We start from the raw sequence: 22,490 nt of genomic DNA, 5'->3' as shown, positions 1-22,490 counted from the left end.
GTCATTATTTTTTTATTTCGTGATCGCGTGATCCATAGTTTTAAAAATAATTCAAATCTTTACATGTGTCTCGACTGTACCTGACTGATAAATAAATTGATTACCACTTACTTACTTTAATTTGCTGCATTCATAAACATGCCGACAAAATAATTTAGCTGTTCCTTAAACTTTTGTATTAGGATAGCAGAAGTTACAGAGGATCTTAGATAGTTATAATTGTTTTAATTTTGTTGTTGGTAACATTTGATTACAGAAAAATTACAGTTAACAATGTTTAATTGATAGATGGCGCTAAACTATTAATGCGGTAACCGAACACCAGATGGCGGCAGCACCAGTCGATTTTGCGTCATTCTATAATTGTAAAAAAATTTCATTTCACAATTTGAATTTAAATTAATTTACGTATCTGGAATTACAGAGTTCTGAAATTAAATGTTGCTAATTCAAAAAATTATAAGATATAGTAACTGGGACATATTCTGCAACTTACCTAATACAATATTTTAAGGAAAAGCGAAGTATGTAAGTAATTTTGTGATAATTTTAAAATTTAGTAAAACAAATTGACTTATTATTAACAAATAATAGCTGACCTTGGCGCATTGTTATGTAGAAATCTATTTTAATGACATCACATTCCTTTTATCATGAAAAATTACCAGCATAATCAAAAGAAATTAAACTTATCAATTTCGTCATTATGAGAGTAAAATGATATGACATGCAGCTGGTCTTTTTGGAAACAGTTTTTCAAACCTCTGTAGAGTTTAATGTATACCTTTTTTGTTTGTTTTTAACTATTTTAACAGATAAGGAAATGATCATTGTAGGTTGTAAGTTCTCTTGGTGGCAGTACTTTTATAAATTTTGGCGGTAGAAAATATATTTCACCATAACGACTCACGTTTAAAAAAAAACGTATAATTGTCAAAATAGTTTATTGCGCTTACAAAAATAGCTTCACATAAATACATAAATAGTTCAACAAGAAATTTAAAAACAAACTTTTTCAATAAATAAATCAAAATAGATTACAAATCAATGTTAAAAATTGCTCAATAATTTGGTTTCAACATTTACATAAAACAATTATAATAAAAAAATGTACAATTCTACATCAACATCCGATTAGTTCCTCTCTGAAGGCACAATTTACAAGAAATCAATAAATATTTCAATCCGATACTTATTAATTCCAAAATACACTTTAATCAAACTTATGCGTGATCAACGGGAACCTTATGATCCTCAACTGTTTTCCGTAGTCGCACAGCACGGCGTCCCGTAACAGAATGAGCTGTTTTATGAAGATGAACGGTGATCGGCCGAGGGTGATCGTCCTCACGCACTCGCCCGTCCTCACGTCCCATATTACCAGTCCTCCACTCCTCGCGGTGACCACCAGATGCTGCGCCAGCATAAGGACGTGAATGGAAAACACCTGCGAGACGTAGATGGTGTTCAGAAGGTGCCCTTGGAATCGTTCCCAGACGCAGAGTCGTTCGTCTGTTCCCAAAGAAATCACGTAACTCGCCGAATACGTTAGAGACGTAATGCTGCCATTGTGGGCCTGGATGTTGTACATACACGCTCCTGTAATCAAAAGTTGCATTGCATTTCATCGTAGTAGGGAAGAGAAAGCTTTTACTTACCTGTTTGCAAGTCCCAGACGCACAGCATGCCGTCCTGCGATCCACTACCGGACGTCGCGGGGGAAACCCTGTCCATAAACAGGCAAGTGATCGGACCACAGTGTCCATGCAGCGTGTACAGGGGGCTGCCGTCCTCTAACCTGAAAACCTTCAACGTGTGGTCTTGGCTGCCCGTCAGCACCCTGCCTCCCTCACAGTCCAGGCACGTCACCGGCTGCTGGTGCGCCCTCGTGCTGATTATTTTTATACAACGCAAGTCTTCTTCGCAATCAGTCTGAAAAAATACAAATGGTTTCTAAATTTCAGTTTGTATGTTTCAGTATAGAATAGAAACTATTCACGTTTATTTAAAGGATAACACCACTGTAAAATTGTCAAATAAAGCATTTAAGATTTCACGCCTACAGATTAGTAGGTCACTCTCTGTCAGCATGTACAAAGTAATGCTTTGTGCTAGTACACATTATGTAGCAATGACATTTAAGATATGACATAAAATTTGTAGGTTATATCTCACTAACACTCAAACTCCTCTTCAAATCATCAATCATCTTACCTATTTATAATTAATGACATAGTTTTAACTGCAAAGTTTAATAGTAGCACTTGTTTACACTATATTGTAATGCATTTATTGCTAGTCCGAAAAGGTTTAAAAAAAAATAAAACAAAACGTTAAGTCAATTATTAGTTCTACTATAACAATATTTTATAATCGCTAAACAAAGTCAAAGAGAAAAATGGTTCCGTTTGAAAGATATTTAAACGTTTATGATTTATGATGTAACTCACCTGATTCTGAATTTCACGGTCGGAAACGGACCCCAGGGATCCCGTCCTGACGTGAGTCCTTTTATAGGCGCAAGTAAAGTTCCAATCGATAGGACGGCCCTGGTTGTAGGTCTGCAGTTGAAATAATTCCAGTACCCCACTTAGACGAGCCGCTATGACTTTGGCATTTACTGTTTTTATGTTCGTTATGCCCGAGTCTGTTCCATCCTCAAATATACACTGAAAAAAGTGGTTATTATGTTTTGAAAGTGGTATCAACACATCATTATTTATATATTTAAGAACTGAGATCTGGTTTTTATTTATTACTGCTTTCGTTCGCAACGCCTATATACAGGGTGTTCCGAAATTAATGCAACAAAATTTGGTCATAGATTCTTAAGACAAATTTAGGGGACCCGTATTTTTTCTTTTTGCCAACTGGCCCCCTCTTTTGGAGTTATAGCCCCCTGAAATTTACCCCTAAGAATAGTTTTTTTTATATCTCAGAACTCTGTTGTACCAGAATCACTAAATTTGGCACATAGGGGTTTTATGACATGTGGAATCTGATGGTGCTAAGTTTTTTGGCTGGGAACCCCCTTAAGACAACTTTTCGTGGGCCCGCTTGTCTTTGGAACTAAAAAAATTTAGTCGCAAAGAATTCCTGAAAAATTATTAGTTAGCTAGAAATTAGAAATTTTTTTGTCTCTTGATATTTTTTTCGTAAAACGCAATGGTTTTGAAGAAAATGACGAATCATGATATGCGTTCGATCACATTTTGACATTTTCCTCGAAATCAATGTGTTTTACGAAAAAAGTATCAAGAGACAAAAAATATTCTAAATTTAATGGCTTTCTAGCGGACTAATAATTTTTAACAAAGGACCCCGCACTTTTCTTATGGGAAGTGGCTTTCGGCCAATTTTTTTGAAACTTCGCAGGTTGGCAATTCTTAACATGTAGATCAAAAGTCTCAATGGGCACAAAGCCCTAAATCCACCCCATCCCTCCCAAAAACTGCCTCCAAGTAGGGGGGGGGATTTAACTGATTTCTGCATGTAAAACTATTTTTTTAATCAACCCAACAACGACCCCAAACAATCACATTTTTGAATATCAAACTACCCCACTTGACCCCGCCTCCCACGAATCAGCCTACAGATTTTCCAGATTACTGTATTTCATAGTTGCACGTATTTTTTACATGTATATTTTTTGCACGTATTTTTTCACGCTGAATTCGAATCTGCAACTCAATTTTACAAAATCGGGTCAGGAAAATTGTTATTAACAGTTTAATTGTTTATATAGCTGTAGAAAGTTTATTTGTCATTTTATGAAAAAATATTTCGAGTAATTTTTTTATTTTGAAAAAATCTAAAAAAAAGTTGTTTTTTTTTTTTGAAAAAATAATATTCAAGCTGTAAAACGTAGTTAAGCTTAACACATGTGTATATCTATAGCTATCATACTCTGTGTTAAACTTTGGTGGCGTTTTAAAGCTAAAACATTGATTTTCGAAAAAAAAACAAGTTTTTTTAGATTTCATTGAAATTATTTCAAACTTTTTCTCATAAAACGACAAGTAAACTCCCCACTACTTGGAGTCAGTTTTTTGGGGGGAAGGGGTTTATTTGGGGCTTTGTGTCCATTGAGACTTTTGATCTACATGTTAAGAACTATCAATCGGCAAAGTTTAAAAAAAATTGACTGAAAGCCACTTCCCATAAGAAAAGTGTGGGGTCCTTTAAACATGCGACCAAATTTTTATGGTTCCATAGTCAAGGGGGCCCATGAAAAATTGTCGTAAGGCAATTCCTCGCCAAAAAGCATAGCACCATCAGATTCCACGTCATAAAATGGCTGTATAACAAATTTAGTGACTCCCGTACAACAGCGTTCTGAGAATAAAAAAAGATTATCCTTAGAAGCAGATTTCAAGGGGTTGTAACTCGAAAAGAGGGATCACTTGGCAAAAATAAAAAATGCGGGTTTCCTAAATTTGTCTCAAGAATCTGACTAAATTTTGTTGCATGAATTTCGGGACACCCTGTATAACGTTTTGTTTGCATATGAGCATAATATAATTACTCACTCCCGCGAACTGATAATTTTTGTATATTGGCATTGAACGTGTTAAAAAAAAGGTATAGTGTGTGTAACACTTGGAAGACTTAACATCACATCGTTTTTGTCACTTTAACGTGGTAGATTGTTTATGTTATGAGGAAATTTTCTAAAAACTGGAAACGAAAAGAATAATTTCAAACATTTCAAATTTTCGGTGTAATCAATCAATATCTACTTTTTAATTCAGTCAACATAAATAAATAATATTAGAATTTGGCCAATAATGTAATTTTTTTTTTCATATTTATAAAATTTCCTGACAATTTTACAGCTCTTCCGAGTTGTCCTGATATGGGAAGCGGCCATCAATACCATTTAGATAGAAATTAAAGAACAGAGGCCACAAATGAGGACCTTAGGGCACACCTAACACCGCAGGAATTCAGGAATTTTTTTGGATACAACACTTTTTAATCTTGTTTTCAAAACAAAATCCAACTACTTATGGAAATTACCCTTCTAAGCTGCAGTATATAGGGTGATCTCCTTCAACGAAAACATTTTGACACCACAGGAAATATTTATTAAACATGGCAAAAGCATTACGAAACATTTTTGAGAAAGACTTACCTTCAGCTTTCCCGTTGTGCCCTCCCAGAATTCCAACCGCCCGTCCGCACAGCCTATTACGATCAAATTGTCCACGTAGTCCATACACCAGACGGGCGAGAATCCCGTTGCATTAAAATTACTCCCACTGCTGGAATCGCGGTGAAAATTCACTTTGCCGTTACTAACACTGTCCCTCTTGGAGGTAATCTCACTATTAGTCTCACTGGGTGCACAGCTGACGCTTTGTCTTTTTAGTGTCTTTTCACTGTGTTTTAGTTTCACGTCGTAATCGTGATTAAAATAGTAATGCCGGAATGACTTGTTGAAGTTATACTTCGAGTCCGAAGGTGTCGTTGGGCTCACTTCCTTAATATGAGAGAAATCCGTGTTGATTTTGTTCAGCAATCGGGGGAAGGTCTCGTCTCGAGACGGGGGAGAGCCAGATTCGTAATCGGAGAGGTTGTCGTCCAGTTCCAAACAGCTGTCGTGTACTTTGCTGTCTTCGAAGGACGACTTTCGGTTGACTTGTGTCAATAGCTCTCCCGTATTGTTGTCCCAAACTTTTAACTGGCCACCTGCAAGGGAAAAAGTAAAAGTTTAATTCACATTCTCGACTTAAAAAGTAAAATTACCTAAACAGGCGCTGACTATGTTGGTTCCGTCAGTGGCGATACACTCTATCTCCTGCTGGTGGCCTTCCAGAACCACCGGTAGCGCTTCCAAGAGGACCTGGTCATCTCCGGATTCATCCGATTTCTCCGCAAACCAAGACGCTCGCCATTCGGCGTAATTCCGAGAACAAATGCAACGGTAGAGTACGACAACGGTGTAGGCTAACACGAGAGCGCTGATGAAGCAGAGGATGGTTGTTAGGAGAATTTCCATGGGGGAAGTGGGGTAGAAGGGTTGTTCGGCCTGTGGTATGGTGTTACCCGCCGATTCCGCATCTTGAAATAAAACAAAAGCATCAAATTGTACCAATAACAAAAATACAAAATAAAATATTAACCACTTATTTTAAACAAAAAATGTAAGTTACTAAACAGCCACATAATTGTCCGAAAAGGAACAATTATGATGACGTTTTTTTTTTTAAACGCCCAATCGGTTCATAGGAAGTCATAAATTCGAATATTGCGGATGTATCGTGTATTTTATATTGTAGTTTGTTTGAATTTTAAAGGTTACGGTTGGTTTATCAAAAAAAATTCACATTAGATTTTACTTACATTTCTAAACAACAGCCAATTAAATGTCTCACACTTTAGCAACCAAACATCATTTAGTTATATAGCACCTTAAATGTCATTGCATTCAATGTCTACTAGCACAAAACATTACTTTGCAGCTACTGGCAAAAAGAGACCTACTAATCGGCCACTATGAAGGCATAACCTGTTTTGCAGTAGGCCCAATAAACTTTTTGCTAATGATATTGTGGGATTACAGATCTCTACGAGTAGGTACAAAGTAATGCTCTGTCAGTAGGCAGTGAGTAATAATGACATGTAAGATGTGACATTTACTTTGCAGGTTATATCTCACCTATACCCAAAACATGTCACTAGATATAATATATCCAAATAGCTAAATTCTTCAATAGTTGGCATGCTGATGAAAACTGATAAATGATCTTAGTAGGTGGTGTAATTCTGTGCTGGAGGGGGCACATCATCATGGTTACCTGGTAGTCAAATATCATTTGATAAACCAGCCATTACTGGATGTGTTTGTTTTAGAGCTGAATATGATATGCCAAGATAAAAATGTAAATAGCTGAAATGATTTGTTCTTTGTTTATAAAGTTTTGCATTACAAGTTTGGTCATATAAAGTTAAATTACTTTTAGGAGATAAAAGAATCCTCACAAGTGGTCACGTTTATTTTGTAAAACAATTAGGGCCACTTTGATACTACTATTATATTTGTTTACAGTTTTATCAGTCTTTTATCATTGCTTCGGAAGAGTTAATTTATAGCAGTCCGTTACTTGCTTTAAAAGTGCTTTAAATTTTATATCAAGAATTCAGTCACAATAATTTTTATTTGCTTTTATATTATATCCAAATTTGGGCAGTTAAAAGGTTTGTTTCCTTTGGATTAGTCATGTTTTAACTCAGCATTAATTTCTAATTAGTATTGTCTGAAGTTACTTATTTGGTATAGTTTTTGTATTGTTTATCCGTTAGGTACTTTGCCATCTATAAAGAAAATTTTAAAAATCGATAAAATAACTGCTTGCGCCAAAAGGGTCCCTCGAGGATTATTTTTATGAAAATAGGTACTTTTGCCTAATTATAAATCTCACATTGAAAAAAGTAGACAAATACAAAATACAAATCACTATATATCTGTACAAAACAGATTGACTTTTGAAACTGCAACTTTTTGAAGTATAGTGATGTATATTTTGTATTTGGCGTTTTTTCCAGAGTGACATTTTTGGTTAGGAAAATCTATTTTCATAAAAAAACAACCCTTCCTTGATCCTTTGATATGAGGGTTTACGTCCGACCATCCAATAGTTAATTAATAATTAACATTATAAAAAACAGGTTATCTTGGGAACAAAGAAGCGTAGGTGATTTCTACCTTTTTTTAAATTACCGTAAAAATAAGCTCTATTTAATGCAAAAAGAGCGAATTCCCGAGCGCCTATTGTCTGACCCTGGGATAATTTGTTTGTGCATGTTGTACTTTGTTATAGTCCAGTTGGTATCTGTTACGGGATGGATGTTTTATATAGTAACGCTAATTTTTGCATAATTGTTAGCGCAAAACGTAAAAAAAAAAATCAGAGAATATTGACATTAGAGAAAATAGTCAAAGGAAAGTTTCATTTTGATGTAGTTCGAAATTTTTATGTGCATTATTGTTGCTGCAATACAGTATAGACCGAAAAAAAATTCGTGAAAAAAGATCGTTTCTTCATGAATTTATTTCGGACCTTGACTTTAGAGCAGCCATATAAAAAGTATGGTTCTGAAAACCAATGACTATTTTGAGCTCCCAATTTTTATACATACCCTTTGGAGTCTCAACCATCAATCCCCATTTAAAAATTTTGGATTTTATCCATTTTAGCAACAATTAGAATTTTTTCACAATTTTTTCGAAAAAAACAAAAACATTTAGAGAAAAAGTGAAAAAACACTTATTTGCAATTTGCCAACTTAACGCCATTTCTTTCAAGTTACTTCTTTGGTATATATAAAATGTCTAATAATAATTTTTTCAAATTTTCAGGTTTTATGATCTAATTCGACTGGAGTATAAACATTTCTCTATGAAACTGACTTAAAGTTGATATAATATCACCCCCTCCGTTCCCGCGAACTAAGAACTACTTACATTTCTTCTTCTTCTTCTTTATCAAACTAACAAGCAAATGAAACAATTGAAATATTTACCTCTGAAATCTATAGGGTCCAGAGCTGCCGCCAAGGCATGCCATTGGAATTTTTCCCCGTACTTTTCTTCTGGATTCCTCAACAAGACTGCCTGATCGGGTCTAACTACGTGCGACAATTTAATATTAGGTAGTATAGCAATAGTCTGACCACTGAGTGACATGTTGTACTTTTTCAGGATCGCCGGCCAGTGCCTCGAAGACAGCTTCAACCAAGGTGCGTATTCGCAGTGTTTCAATTTATCGATGTCCTGCGACTGGTCTTGTTGGTACTTTATATCTATCGGGTTGTACGTCACATAGTTGACTTGAATGGAATTAGAGGTATTGAGCAGCGGGAACAATTTTATAGACGAGTAGTTTTCCATATTGCTGCTCGATTGGTTGTGGTGTTTGTCTTCCAGTACTACATTTAAGATGTAGTGGTTGATGATATCGCTGTTGTACACTATCACGCTTATCCAGATCACCATCAGTATCATAAACGATCTCTGGAAAAACCTCGTGCGAGCCCATATATTGAACAATCTCACTCTTTTCGGTATCTTCTTTTCCTGTGCGCCTTGCGCTTGCCCTGCTACGATATTAGCGGGAAACGAGGATAACCTCGGATGCGACTTGGACCTGCTCATCCCCCTGATTTTGCACTTATCGAAAACGTTCTGTGTTTGATACAACCCGTTCCGGAAGTTCTGGTTTAATTTCTCAGCGGAATTCATCATCCTGCTTATGTCCACGCCCAGGATCGTAAGAAAAAAGAACATTTGCAGGAAGAAGTCCGTTATCAAGCCCACTATGGCGAATATACAAAATTCCTGGATGGCGGGGACGAAAGTGAATAAACCGAAAGTAAAAACGGTGATCTCCAATAGGAGGTTTTTGGTGATGGACCATCCCTCCTTACTTAGTCCTTTCGCATTCCTTATTTTCACATCTAAGTGAAGCGGTGTGGAGACGACGCTTTTGGTGAGTACCAAAACGTTTTCCAGGCCTACCAGTATCGCTAAGTAGGGGAAAATACCCTTGCCCTCTTCAAAATTGAGGGTGAGGCCGAAGAAGAAGCAGATACCCATCGTCATGGTCAGACTACAGAAAACGGTGAACGTGGCGGTGAACGCCATGCCTAGTTTGGACTTGATGAGCTCGATTTTTCGTACGGAGAAGTAGTAGTACAGAAAAAGCAAAATAAAAGAAACGCATATTGGCACGAGTTCTAAATAATTGATCTCTCCTGGATATTTAATCATAACTGTGTCAGCTGAACTAGGCGGCGATTTGGTGCTGTTCTGGTGTAACGGATAGAGCGTAGTCAGTTTCTCGTGTAGTCCCACAATAAATCTGTAAAAAATAGTAAATTATTTACAATTAAACTACTTTTGTTTAACACTCACTCTTGATCGTACTCTTTAAAAAATAAAGTAACGGCATACTGTATTATCCTCTGTCTGTTCCTTATAGGATAACGCTTAATGCCGGTGTCGAAAAGATGCATCCCAAACAACATTTCTGCTATTGAGGTTTTACTTTTTTGAAAACTCTGAAAGTTACTCGATTATTTATGAATTATATAAGTTATAAAACAGCCTTACATGATGGTTAAAAATCGTGGTAAGTATCGAGTTGTCCTGCGAGAACCGTTGGACGTCTTGTTGCCACAAGTTCGCTGGAGATAATACCAGACAACTGTACTGTGGAAGGACATTCTGACGATCGTTCTTGTTCGATATCTTTATCGCTTCAATATGAAGACACATGTGGCCCAATGTCTTTAAACTGCAAATCGCAAAGTTGAGGTTACTTGAGTTTTTACGATTATCAAACCAACCTTTTCTTGTCCTGGTAGTTTCTTACCACCTCCAGTAGCTTGAAGGCCTCGTACAAGGGAGCCCTGAAGGCATCACCCAAAGTAAGGTCGGGCTCCCAGGGTAAGACGCCAACTCGCAGGACGACCTGCTGCACGTAACAGAAAGGCTGCAGGCCATCGCTGCCGTTTAAGTTGGTGGTGAACACTTCGGGCGCTTTACCAGGGAACGGTAAGTTTACCAGTGGCAACCTAAGATAGTTAATTATATTTTTTCATTCCACAAATTGGTTAAAATAATGAAGGAAATATCAAAGTGTTTAATGGTGACAATTACGTGTAATAAAAGATTCTGCTTTAATAGGCATTCAAAATTTGGATGCAGAACAAGAAGCTTTAGAGGCTGATTAGACTTTTTAGAACAAAAGACCAAGTCTAATGGCACCGGCACACAAAATAAAAAAGTGGTCTGTAGTTTGAAGTCCGTTTAGTTCAAACACTCCCAAAGTTTTGAGTAAATGGCAAAAAATAGTGAAAAACCGCCGAAAATCACGTTAGTACTCGTAAGTGAAAAAAGAATTCGAAAAAATTTTTTCTGACCTTGATCAGGTGTGTACGTATTTTGAAACGTAAAAAAATATCTGAAAATGGCAAAAAATCATATTAATGAGAGTGAGAAAATTTAGGAAGAGGTTTTCTAGACTGGATCAAGTGTTTTCATAAATTCTGTCGAGTCGAATTTGAATCTCAAGTCAGTTGAGCCTATAGGCCAAACAGAGGTTTTGTTTGTGACAAAAATACTAGATTGTGCAGTCATCTAAAAGACAGTCTGTAGATATATGCTTATATTTCCTACTCCAATTTACCATTAATTAATTTTTTATAAACATTTTTATGCAAAAACGCATTTTTTTAGTGTTTTGCTTATAAAACCTAAACTAACGAAGCAATCTGACTGCTATAAACAAACAATTTGTAGAGAATCGAAATACGAATAAAACGAGAGGTCGATCTATTCGATAGGATAATTAGAAACGTAGAAAACCCGGAAAAATTTAGGGGAATTTAAATTTTTTGGTGCAGTATTTTGCAAAGCTTCTGGATGCGTTGGAGGTGGTCCGATTTTAATTTTTCAGTCGGATTTTAAAAGTAGAAGTATAATACTACAAAACGTATATTCTAATTTTCCGATAAAATAATGAGAAATAGGTGAAAAATTCCTCCAAAAAATCCTAGTCAAATTAGTCACTGTTTTCATATAATTGAAATGTCATCTTGACAATTACCAAATCAAGATATCTCGCAAAATTTAATACTGGTATTACTGGATACGAAAATATGCCAAAAAATCGATATTTCAACGCTCAGAAAATATATACAACAGTTAGTACGCAGACGCGATCAAAACAACTGTCAAATTTGTAATCTGAGTGTCAGTTTTGTTTCCTGTTTTGAATGTTTTGTTTTAAATGCACTATAAGTGCTATATAAGCTTTGTTCGTAAACCTTCCACTGCTGCACTAGTGTAGTAATACGTTGTTCGTTTATTGCAGTGTAGCCAAGTGCAGGTATAATCCAGGTGTTCGAAAAGTCCAGTGTAGTGTAGTAGTACAGACACTACTACACTGGCTATCAAGGTGGTGTAAAAGTGTAGTGTAGTATATTTGTGGCGCGAAAATGAAACTTTTATTACAAATGTCACATCTTGGTAGATATTTTAGATAGATCATTAAAAATTTGGCAATATTTGATTTTACTCTGAAATGGCTGATAAATTCGTCTTCCTCACAGTTTCGAACAAGTTCTATAAAATTTGTAATGCACTTTCTTTTATTTTTTTGGAAACAGGTCTCCAATAAAACATGAATTTTTCTTTTTTTACGAAGGTAATCTTCATGATCTGATTCCGATTCGCTTCCAGAGTCACTAAATAATTCACTCATCACAAATATTTTCTCCATTATTTACAATTAGGTTATGCCAGCTTAAGTTTACCCAAATTGAATTAACGAACAGCCAAATGTTTTCTCTAAAAGTGGTGCACAATTATTATTTTAGTGTAAGACTGAATTCCACTACACTACATTACACTACACGTTGTGTAGGTTTACGAACAAAGCTATAATCAAACTACAGTCTAAAATTAATACACAACAAACGTCCTCCATTTTCTTTCACTCTAATACACATAAAAAATTGGAACGGTTGTGTGTACTAGATTGAGACTATGAAGACATTTATACCATCATTGTATCTCTTTTTAGCGCGTTTAATAATGAATTCACGTCCGCAACGTATGTCTTGATATTAGGACACACTCGTGACGTAATGGCAATCTTAAAACGGTTCTAGTGTATACATACGAGCCCTAACAACTAAATGTTGGGACAAGTTAATATTTCGGAAATAATACAATGGCTTATCAAAACGACCGAATTATTTTGTTTATACTTTCAAATATAAACATAACAATATATCCTAGACTATTTGAAAATGTTTCTATGCGTTCGTAAAGCAATCGATGTTAACAGAGGAGTACTTTGTCACCTAAGGGTCAAATTTGCCGAGTATTCGTTAACATACTTAAATTTCATTAATTTAATTAAAATAATGGGTCGTGGAAAGCCTACGAACCAGAAATTACGCGAAATTATTATTCAGTAATACCATACGGGTAAGTAAAACAATGCGTAAAATTGCTAGTGATTTAACTATTTCAACTGGGACAATTTTTCTGTTGAAACGTGTCAATCTTTGTTTAATACAATGGCTGCAAGAGTCCAAGCAGTTGTTAAAGCTAAGGGTGATGTGAACCCTTATTAAATTTAGCTTTATTCTCGAATTGTCCCATCATTTAGTTGTCAGCAAATTTCACCCTTAAATGACAAAGTGACAAAGTACTCCACTGTTAATATCGATTGCTTTACCAACGCATAGAAACATTTTCAAATAGATTAAGATATATTGTTATGTTTGTAATTAAAAGTGAAAACAAAATAATTTGGTCGTTTTGATAAGCCATTGTATTATTTCCGAAATATTAGCTTGTCCCAACATTTAGTTGTTAGGGCTCGTATATCCAGAATCCAGAGAAAAGAATTCGTTATAGCTGTTTTACATTGAGAATTTATTCATCAATAAATTGACGAAGTTCTTCATGAATTAATTCACGAATTTATTGGTAAACAGTGTGGTTTTACACTGCTACGGACTTTGTCAAGTTTTTTTGACATATGAATCAGTTCTACCAATGAATCAAAGAAGCAAATAAATTTCAAAAATGTCACCTTTCTACTCATAATTGTAGTGATACAACAGCGGTACCGTTTTGACACATATTATATAAATATTAGTTTTTGTAAATAACAAATCAGTAAAAACAATGCAAAACTAGCACGACGCCACACAATTATTTACATATTCCAATAACATAACCTCATTACTGATCTGAGGCTGGAAATCTGTCGGGTTGGTACTTCCGAACTTCACGAAAAAATTGACGAAAATTAGAACATGCTCTAATTCGTCAAGAACTTGATGAAGTTATTTGACAGCTCATTTGGTGTATTACACTTGTCCAATTTCTTGATGAAGCGACTTCATCAATTAATTGATCAATAAATTGACAATGTAAAACAGCTTTTATAAGAGAAGACAAGTGTAAGAGCAACATCAAAGGAAGCCTGGTTCGAGTCAGTCGAATTTATTTGGAAGTAATCCATATCCATGACATTTATTCAAGATTTTTTGGGATTCACGATTTCCATATTTTTTTTTACGATATTTTGCGACTTTTGCAAACTTTTTGGGTAATGAGGCTCAACAGACTTTAGATTCAAATTCGACTCGACAAAATTTACGAGAAGAATACTTGATCCAATCTAAAAAACCGCTTTCTAATTTTTTTTCACTTTCATTAATAGGTACGATTTTTTGTATTTTTCAACTATTTTTTTGCGTTTTTTTTGCGTTTTTTTGCAAAACCATGGGAATATATAGCTAATAGGCTTCAGACTTGAAATCAGCGTGTCAAAATAGACAAGAAACACACATGATCAAGGTCAGAAAATTTTTTTTCAAATTGTCTTGAGCTCACTAACGTGATTTTTGGCGGTTTTTCGCTATTATTATTTTGCGATTTTTGCAATATCTGAGAGGGGTGCAACTTAAAAGATTTCAGATTTGGAATCAGCACATCAAAATTGAAAAGAAATCCACTTGATCAAGTTCAGAACAAATTTTTTCGGATTATTTCACTATTTTTTGCCATTAATTAAAAATTTTGGGTGTGTTTACGCTAAACGGACTTCATATTCGGATACAACACGTCAAAATACATAAAGCCACTAAAGTATTTAGCACCCACAAAAACTTACCCGTACCTACCAAATTTCGATGCATTCTATGGTTTTTTGAAAAGTATATGACTAAAACTTACCACAACGTTTTCTGGTAAAATACAATTAAGGTAAGTTTTCACAGATAAGGAATTCGCTAAAGGATTGAATGTAAAATAACCATTTAAAAATATTCGCGACTGACATTCTTAAATTTTGAAGCGAAGAGTTTTGTTATCTTCGAACAAATCTAGAATATTTCTAGCTTCATATAATTAGTAAATTGGTTAGCTTAGAAAATTAGCAAATATTATTGTTATTATAAAATGTACATTTTGTTTGTTTCACGTCTACAAATATAAAAAAGTCTTTTTGGAAGGAAACACATTTATACGGGTCTTTAAACAACATTTAATAATAAAAAGGATTTAGTTAATTATTTGACAATGATTGTATGTGTTTGAAATTCTTTTAATACAAAATACTTGGAATTACCACTTAATTTTAGGTAAAAATCCTAAAATTTTGTCGCAAAAAGTAAATTAAATTTGATTTTCTAGCGATGTCGCGAAAGCCATCGAACAAATTTCGCATTCTGTATGACAAAATTGAGAATTTTGAGACTGAAAACTTTATCGTGATTTACTATTATTTTTACAAGAAAACACTTCATTTTAATTATTATAAAACTCACAAACAAGCGCGAATGCTAGTTAAATACTAATAATTATCTTTGAATAATTTTCAAAATAACGGGCCTATAAAGAAAAAAAGGACCTACTGATGATACAAGGGACCTACTGACATCACAACAAATGATACAAGAAGCTCAAAAATGATAACAGCGTTTTTCGCGACGTAAGCATAATCGTAAACATGTTTTCATTCTTTAATAAAACACATAGTTTTTAGTAAATTGTATTGAATTAAAAAATTACTGAGCGGGAAGTCAACAATATTTGTACATTTTTATATGGAAAGAAAATTATTCTTTTTAACGTTAAACAACTTTTTCATTTTGTTGAAACTGATCTGAACTGCAAGAATCATTTTAAAAATATACATTTTTGTATGTTTTGGCGAGAACAATCAGCACTGAATGTTTAAGTATCGCAATGTCGCTCTTAGGCCCTGAGCACTGCAATTTTTTTATGTTAAATAAGCTGATCAAATTTCATCGCTAAGTGACAATTGAACACATTTATTTTAATGGCTTTACGTCAGTAAAAAAAAATAGGAGAGCGCTTTATTTAATAATTTCATTAGCTATTGTTTATTACAAAGTATAATTATTCCACATTTTATACTTTTTACCATATTTAGCAGATGGTTTTTAACAGTTGGTACAATCTTTAATAATTTCATGCGAGAAAAAATCGATTACGACATTTCCATTATAATAAACGAAAATACTTAAAAATTAAAACCTCAACTTTTTTTTTGTAATGCTGGAAATTTACAATATTTCTATTTTTAGATGACAGTCACATTACTGATGCAAATAATATACGACTTTGATAATTAACATTAGTTTTTACTTCTTCCCTTGACCTTGATATTGGGAATGGTAACGATAATAATTACCTCTTACGTCTCAGAATTATCGAAGATAATAATAAATTCTGTATACGCAGCAAAAGCTGGTCTATTTATAATTTCATTATTTAATTAAACAATTTTTGGAAATTTAATTCTTAAAACCTCAATAGATGTTTTACCTTTCACGATATTTCTTTGAAAATACACACGTATTTTACAGAATATTCCAAGAAATGTTGATTTGTTGCTTACTAATTAAACAAATCGCACCTATTCGCTTTTAAATCAAGATACACCTGAAATAAACAAAAGCATGTGGGACACGTCACAGCCCACTAAAGATTACTCGATTAACATAAACTATAGTTGTGCTGCTTTTTCACCAAATAGGCCCTATAATATTGAAAAAATATCACTCACCAGGCCGCGGTGATCACGAGTATCGCGAAAAGCACCACGCAGACGGGGTAGGTGATGCAGAAGAGCCCTAGGGTGTAGTAGAACGTGCCGACCTTCTCCTGCAAAGTCGAAGACTTCCCTTGCGCCCCCCTCTGCCGGGGCTGCTCATCTGGGAGGACCATCTACTACGTCACGTTGACCATTTCTGAGCAGGCGAATGTTTTCCTGCAAAAAAAACACTCGTAGAAAAAATGCAGTAAGATTCAAGTATTTCATGGAAAATTATTTTTAAATCACACTAAGAGCGTGCCTAATTCAAAAGTTGTAAAACGAATTTGTAAGTGGTTAATAAAATTTATATATATTTTTTTCACTGACACAATTAGCGGGTACTTTAAAGTGATTTTTTTATCGCTTCTAAAATATTTGACACTTTTTAAGGTGTTGAGTTACCATAAAGCGGCTCTCACTTGAGTTTAAACGTTTCAAAAGGGTTTTAACATCGATTTTTACAAAGGAATCGTCAATTAACCGGCATATACAATTACACGGTGTCGCTTTTATGTATTTAATCAAGGCGATATACGTACATGTATAGTTGTTTTATTTTTTCCAACTGGCTGTACGATTAAGTATATTATCCAATAAAACATATTATTAGATCAACAAAACACACACAGAACGACATTGTGTAAACAGTTTACTACCCGTTTTTCCTTTCACAAATGATATAAGTACGCGTAGGCAATTATTTCGGAATGTACCTATGCGCTATTAATAAAGTGATTTTCTTCGTTCTCATGGGAGTTTAAATAAATTGCGAATTTCCTGACGTGACTGTGTTATTTTTTCAAGACATTATCTCAATCTTGAGAAATTAGTCAAAAATGAGGGAAAATACAGGCAAATTGCCGGAAACAAAAAAATCGATTAATAATTTTGTATAACCATTGTTTTTTTTTAAATATAGTATAGCCTAGTCCAGATCTACAATAGTTATGCACGCGTCAAGATCAGAAACTGACACCTACTTTTACTTTTTGTACTGCCACCAATAAATTGACATTCCATGAGAATAGTCTTTTAGTGTGTCGTCACATATTTAGGAAATTTGGAAGTTTGTCTGCTCCCTTAATTCTTTTGCCGAGTTTATTTAAAAAAATAAACATAATTATATTCACGATTGATAAATAGTACAAATTTGTTAAAAATGTAGTTTTAGTTTTTTTAAAACGGTTTTTACTCGTGTTGTATTTTAGCGGAAAAAGTACGTAAGTCTGGACTAGCAGACTGATTACCTGGCCCCTCAAGGCCCACCCCAAGGAAAAATCCTACGCCCATGGGCTTGATGTTATAGAAAATATATTTTAGAAATAGTCACTAGAGCAATTTAATCTCCGTTTCTAGTATGTAACACTCATTATCTAAATATTGTCACTCAAACCTTTTGTGAAAAAAAATATACATGGTGTTCTGAAAAACACTAGCATAAATAATTCAGTGCCTGAAAGAATTTCAAAAAATATTACAATTTGTTCCTATGAACCAAATAATTTTTTAAAATCTAGTTTCGGCCTTATCTTCCAGAAAATTTGTTGATGTTTTGAACCATCTAAAAGACGATTTAGGCAGGCTATTGACTGTCAGAAAAGAGAGGGTACAAAGGAACTAAAACGTAACAGAAATTTTATTGTTTGATATGTTCAATTGACCTTAAAAAATGATAAAACCGCGGAGTGCTACCTTTTAAAGGGGTGGGTTTTTGAGTTTTACCCGAAAACTGAATTTTTTCTAAATAGTTGTCAACAGAAAAGTTGTAGCAAAATGAATTTCCAATCGAAATGAGACTTTTTAAAGTCAAAAAAATTTATTTTTAACAAAAATATGCCTAAAAAACGAGTAAAAAAACCCGAAAAAAATGCGTTTTTTTTTCTTTTTGGTTTTTGGCCCACAACTTTTTTCTGAGTGGTGTTAGGTATAGGCATTGCTTCACAGAAAAAAAGTTAATGTTTTTTTCCTTTAAAATAAGCCTAGAGAAGTACCTACGACTAATAGAAACCGAGATACATTGGATCAAAGTTGGCTACTTTTTGGATTTTTGGCCAATTTTTGCCCTTTTTTGACGATTTTCGTCTTACAACTTTTTTCTGAGTTAATTTAGGTATATGTAATACCATATTCAAATGAAAGCTGGTTTCAAATGGTGCCTGGTAGAAGTTTGTACAATTAAAATCAACCGAGATATGTCAATTTAACCAACGATACTTTATTCTTTTTATAAAATTTTTATTACTTTCGGTATTATTTTATCTAATAAATTTATTTTTGTGAATGTGAAAGTTAAAATAAGTTTCTAGGTGATTGAATATAATTATTTATTTATTTAAACAATAATTAATCATATTTATCTTGTAAAATTTCGAATTCTTTTAATTATTTTTGTACTTTTAATTAAAAAATTACAATTACAAAAAAATTTTTCAATTTTGTAAATAAGAATTTTTCAAAATTAAAAAATTACCTCGATGTATTTTTACTTGAAAATGCTAGTGTTGAGGATATCACTGCTGCATCTGAATGCATTGTAACTATAATGTATAGTTAAAAAATTGACAGCCTAAAAACTTGTCGATATAAATTATTTCAAAAGTATTCAACAAGTGCAAAATTTACCTTATCTCGATTGCCTTCAACAACTGATGCTCTCAAACATCATGGGTTCAGAGTATATTTTCAGATGCAACAGTGGAATGGTTGTACTTTAAATCCCCTTGATTGGGGTTGGAAAAATTCCATAAATGGGCTAGTTCCCATTTTTAATAATAAATCTCCTGCACCTGAAAATTTACTTGAAAAAATAGCCTGTAAATGTATTAATAAATGGTGAGAATGCTTATGAGCCTGATTTTTCTGAAGAGGACATTGATGAAAATGATGACGACGAAATTGATATTAATATTGAAAATATACTAAATGAAACTGAAAATTTATAAGATATATATGATTAACTGTTGTTTAAATAAATAAATAATAATATCCAATCACCTAGAAACTTATTTTAACTTTCACATTCACAAAAATAAATTTATTAGACAAAATAATACCGAAAGTAATAAAAAATTTATAAAAATAAGAAAAAGTATCGTTGGTTAAATTGACATATCTCGGTTGATTTTAATTGTATAAACTTCTACCAGGCACCATTTTAAAGGTATTGAAACCAGCTTTCATTTGAATATGGCATTACATATACCTAAATTAACTCAGAAAAAAGTTATAAGACGAAAATCGTCAAAAAAGGGCAAAAATTGGCCAAAAATCCAAAAAGTAGCCAACTTTGATCCAATGTATCTCGGTTTCTATTAGTCGTAGGTACTTCTATAAAGGCTTATTTTAAAGGAAAAAACATTAACTTTTTTTTCTGTGAAGCAATGCCTATACCTAACTCCTCTCAGAAAAAAGTTGTGGGCCAAAAACCAAAAAGAAAAAAAAACGCATTTTTTCGTTTTTTTTACTCGTTTTTTGGGCATATTTTTGTTAAAAATAATTTTTTTTTGACTTCAAAATGTCTCATTTCGATTGGAAATTCAATTTGCTACAACTTTTCTGTTGACAACTATTTAGAAAAAATTCATAGTTTTCGAGTAAAACTCAAAAAACTGGAAATACCACCTTTCTACTTCGTTCTAAAAAACGCACCCCTTTAAAAGGTAGCACTCCGCGGTTTTATCATTTTCTAGGGTCAATTGAACATTTCAATAAATAAAATTTCTGTTACGTTCTGTAATTCAGAACTTTTGAAAAATACATTGTTTTCATTACAAAAAATAATTCGTTTTTGTATTGGAGGACATTCCGAATACCTATTCTGATTTTATTTTCCTTAAATTTTAATTTACTGTTAGTAATAACTTGTTATTCTTGTTGTTTTTCTTTTTTCAATTGTATTTAGTATATTAAATTTTTTAGAAATAAACTAACTATTACTTTTTATCATTAAAGAATAACTTTGATTTTGAGTTCTATTAATGAAACTAATAGTAATAGTAACTAGGTGCCAAAGCCTACTTGAAATAAAAAAGAACAATTTGAGATATTAGCTGCTCGACTTTGGTGCACTATGCCTGGTTTTTCTCGAAAACGGGCAAATTTTAGCACTTCTTATAAGAGCACCTTTTTTGTTTAGAATAAAATTCGCCATAACACCAAGTGACAAATGGGGCAAAAAGATTAACCTCAAAAAAGTTAGGAACTAAAATGTTTCCGCGGAGTACTGCACTGAACACCCTGTATGATATAGTCAAAAATTAATAACTCCAGAGCATTAAGCATCCCCAGAAATCCCACATAACAAAATTTCAGTTCATTCGGTCGAATTTTGTGGAAGATAGGACCGCAACAAGATTCTAAAAAAATATTTTCAACACCCTCTATCTTGAAAACGGAAAAAGATACGCCCATGGTTCATAGGAACAAATTGTAATGTTTTTTTGAAATTCTTTCAGGCCCTGATTTATGCTAGTGTTCTTCAGAAGACCCTGTATGTACATCTTGACATGACGTCAATTCTGAAGAAAAAACGAACAAATTCTTAAATTGATCGTTATCGTATTGGAAATTATCATGTAGAAGTGAGCATCGTTAGGGTATCCTTGAAGATAATACACGTAAGAAATTAAAATAAATGCAGGATACTTGTTTTCCTTTTGCTGATGTCCACTGACAAACGGTAAAACTCTTCATTTCTTTTCATAATACCAAATATAGGCTGAAATCAACTGTATACGGTTGCTGCTTTACCTTGGCAAACTTCGTAATTTATTAGTTTAATCGTTTACATGTATAAACCCGATTGCGTTATCAAAATTGCTATAATAAAGAGAACACTGAACCAGGTAAACAATATAAAAATCAGTTCGGCATTGATTCTAAATGAAAAATGCCCGTAGGCACGAGCTGGTACTAATTTAGCTTGATGAAACATCTAATAAATTTGGCACATAACATAAGTAGCAACTATCGTTTTGTGTGACACACATCTGCCTTTGTATAGGTACACACATAAAATTTTAAGGCGGCAATAAATAATGTTATTTCCGCTTGATAAAATGGTTTAACGGTTACAATTTTTTAAAACTTAATTTAGAAACTGGAAACCAATCAATGATGGTTTTGAACATAGTGGGTTGGGGCATCAGTAGTGTCTGTCTTTTTCAAATTTAAAAATTCACACGAAAATTAAATGCAGTCATTCGAAAGAGGACTTTTTGATCTATCAGACTGTGTCTTTGGTTGCTTCGTTATATATAGCTGTTTTACATCAAATTTATTCACGAAGTTCTTTATATCTATCTATTTCGTAAGTAACATTATTTTGAATTTCCTCAAGGTTACCATGTGGTCGTTTATAAACAATTTCTTTTAAATAGCCCCAAAAAAGTATCTAGAAGGGAAAGATCTGGACTGTTTGCAGCCCAGCTCATTGTTCATGGTCTTCCAATCCACTCGGGGAAATTATTATTTAAATAATTAGTAACTGCTTGTATATTGTGAGGTCCAGCTCCTTCATGGTAAAATACAATATTACATACTAGCCAAATATAAAATAGCCTATGTTACTCCGAGGAGATGTAGCTTTCGGTAAAATAGGTTGAGTAGTTTTTGAGTTAAATCGTAACAAACAAAAAATCAATCATCTTTCATCTAATGCGACCCTAATATTAATTTTAAAATAATTCACGATATATCTATATACCTAAAGACAACAAACGAACTCAAAACTAAAAATACAAAACCTTTAAATTTAAAACAATATAGGTAACTACCAACAATGTGAAAACAAAACGAATTAAATTAAAGTACCTATGTTCAGGACTATCAATTTTAATT

General features: G+C 33.5%; 1 protein-coding gene across 3 annotated transcripts in view; it reads right to left on the bottom strand.

The window, feature by feature from the left end:
• Nucleotides 1–936: 936 nt before the first annotated feature.
• LOC108913626 (sterol regulatory element-binding protein cleavage-activating protein) overlaps nt 937–22,490 on the bottom strand; it is a 28,969-nt gene continuing 7,415 nt past the window's right edge. The window contains exons 1-11 of one of the 3 annotated variants that reach the window (XM_018719198.1): nt 17,192–17,277; nt 16,623–16,826; nt 10,351–10,578; nt 10,115–10,298; nt 9,917–10,062; nt 8,527–9,863; nt 5,749–6,063; nt 5,135–5,691; nt 2,451–2,669; nt 1,659–1,932; nt 937–1,599 (exon numbers count right to left, since the gene is read on the bottom strand). In XM_018719198.1, the coding sequence (XP_018574714.1) occupies nt 1,214–1,599; nt 1,659–1,932; nt 2,451–2,669; nt 5,135–5,691; nt 5,749–6,063; nt 8,527–9,863; nt 9,917–10,062; nt 10,115–10,298; nt 10,351–10,578; nt 16,623–16,783 (3,807 nt within the window). In that variant the 5' untranslated portion in view covers nt 16,784–16,826; nt 17,192–17,277 and the 3' untranslated portion in view covers nt 937–1,213. The other 2 variants (XM_018719199.1, XM_018719197.2) reach the window with 2 other exon arrangements.

This window comes from Anoplophora glabripennis, unplaced genomic scaffold, assembly GCF_000390285.2.
Source record: "Anoplophora glabripennis isolate ALB-LARVAE unplaced genomic scaffold, Agla_2.0 scaffold914, whole genome shotgun sequence".
In the NCBI taxonomy this organism is placed as follows: domain Eukaryota; kingdom Metazoa; phylum Arthropoda; class Insecta; order Coleoptera; family Cerambycidae; genus Anoplophora; species Anoplophora glabripennis.
The sequence above is the reverse complement of the archived record's forward strand: the minus strand, read 5'-3'. Positions and strand labels throughout refer to the sequence as shown.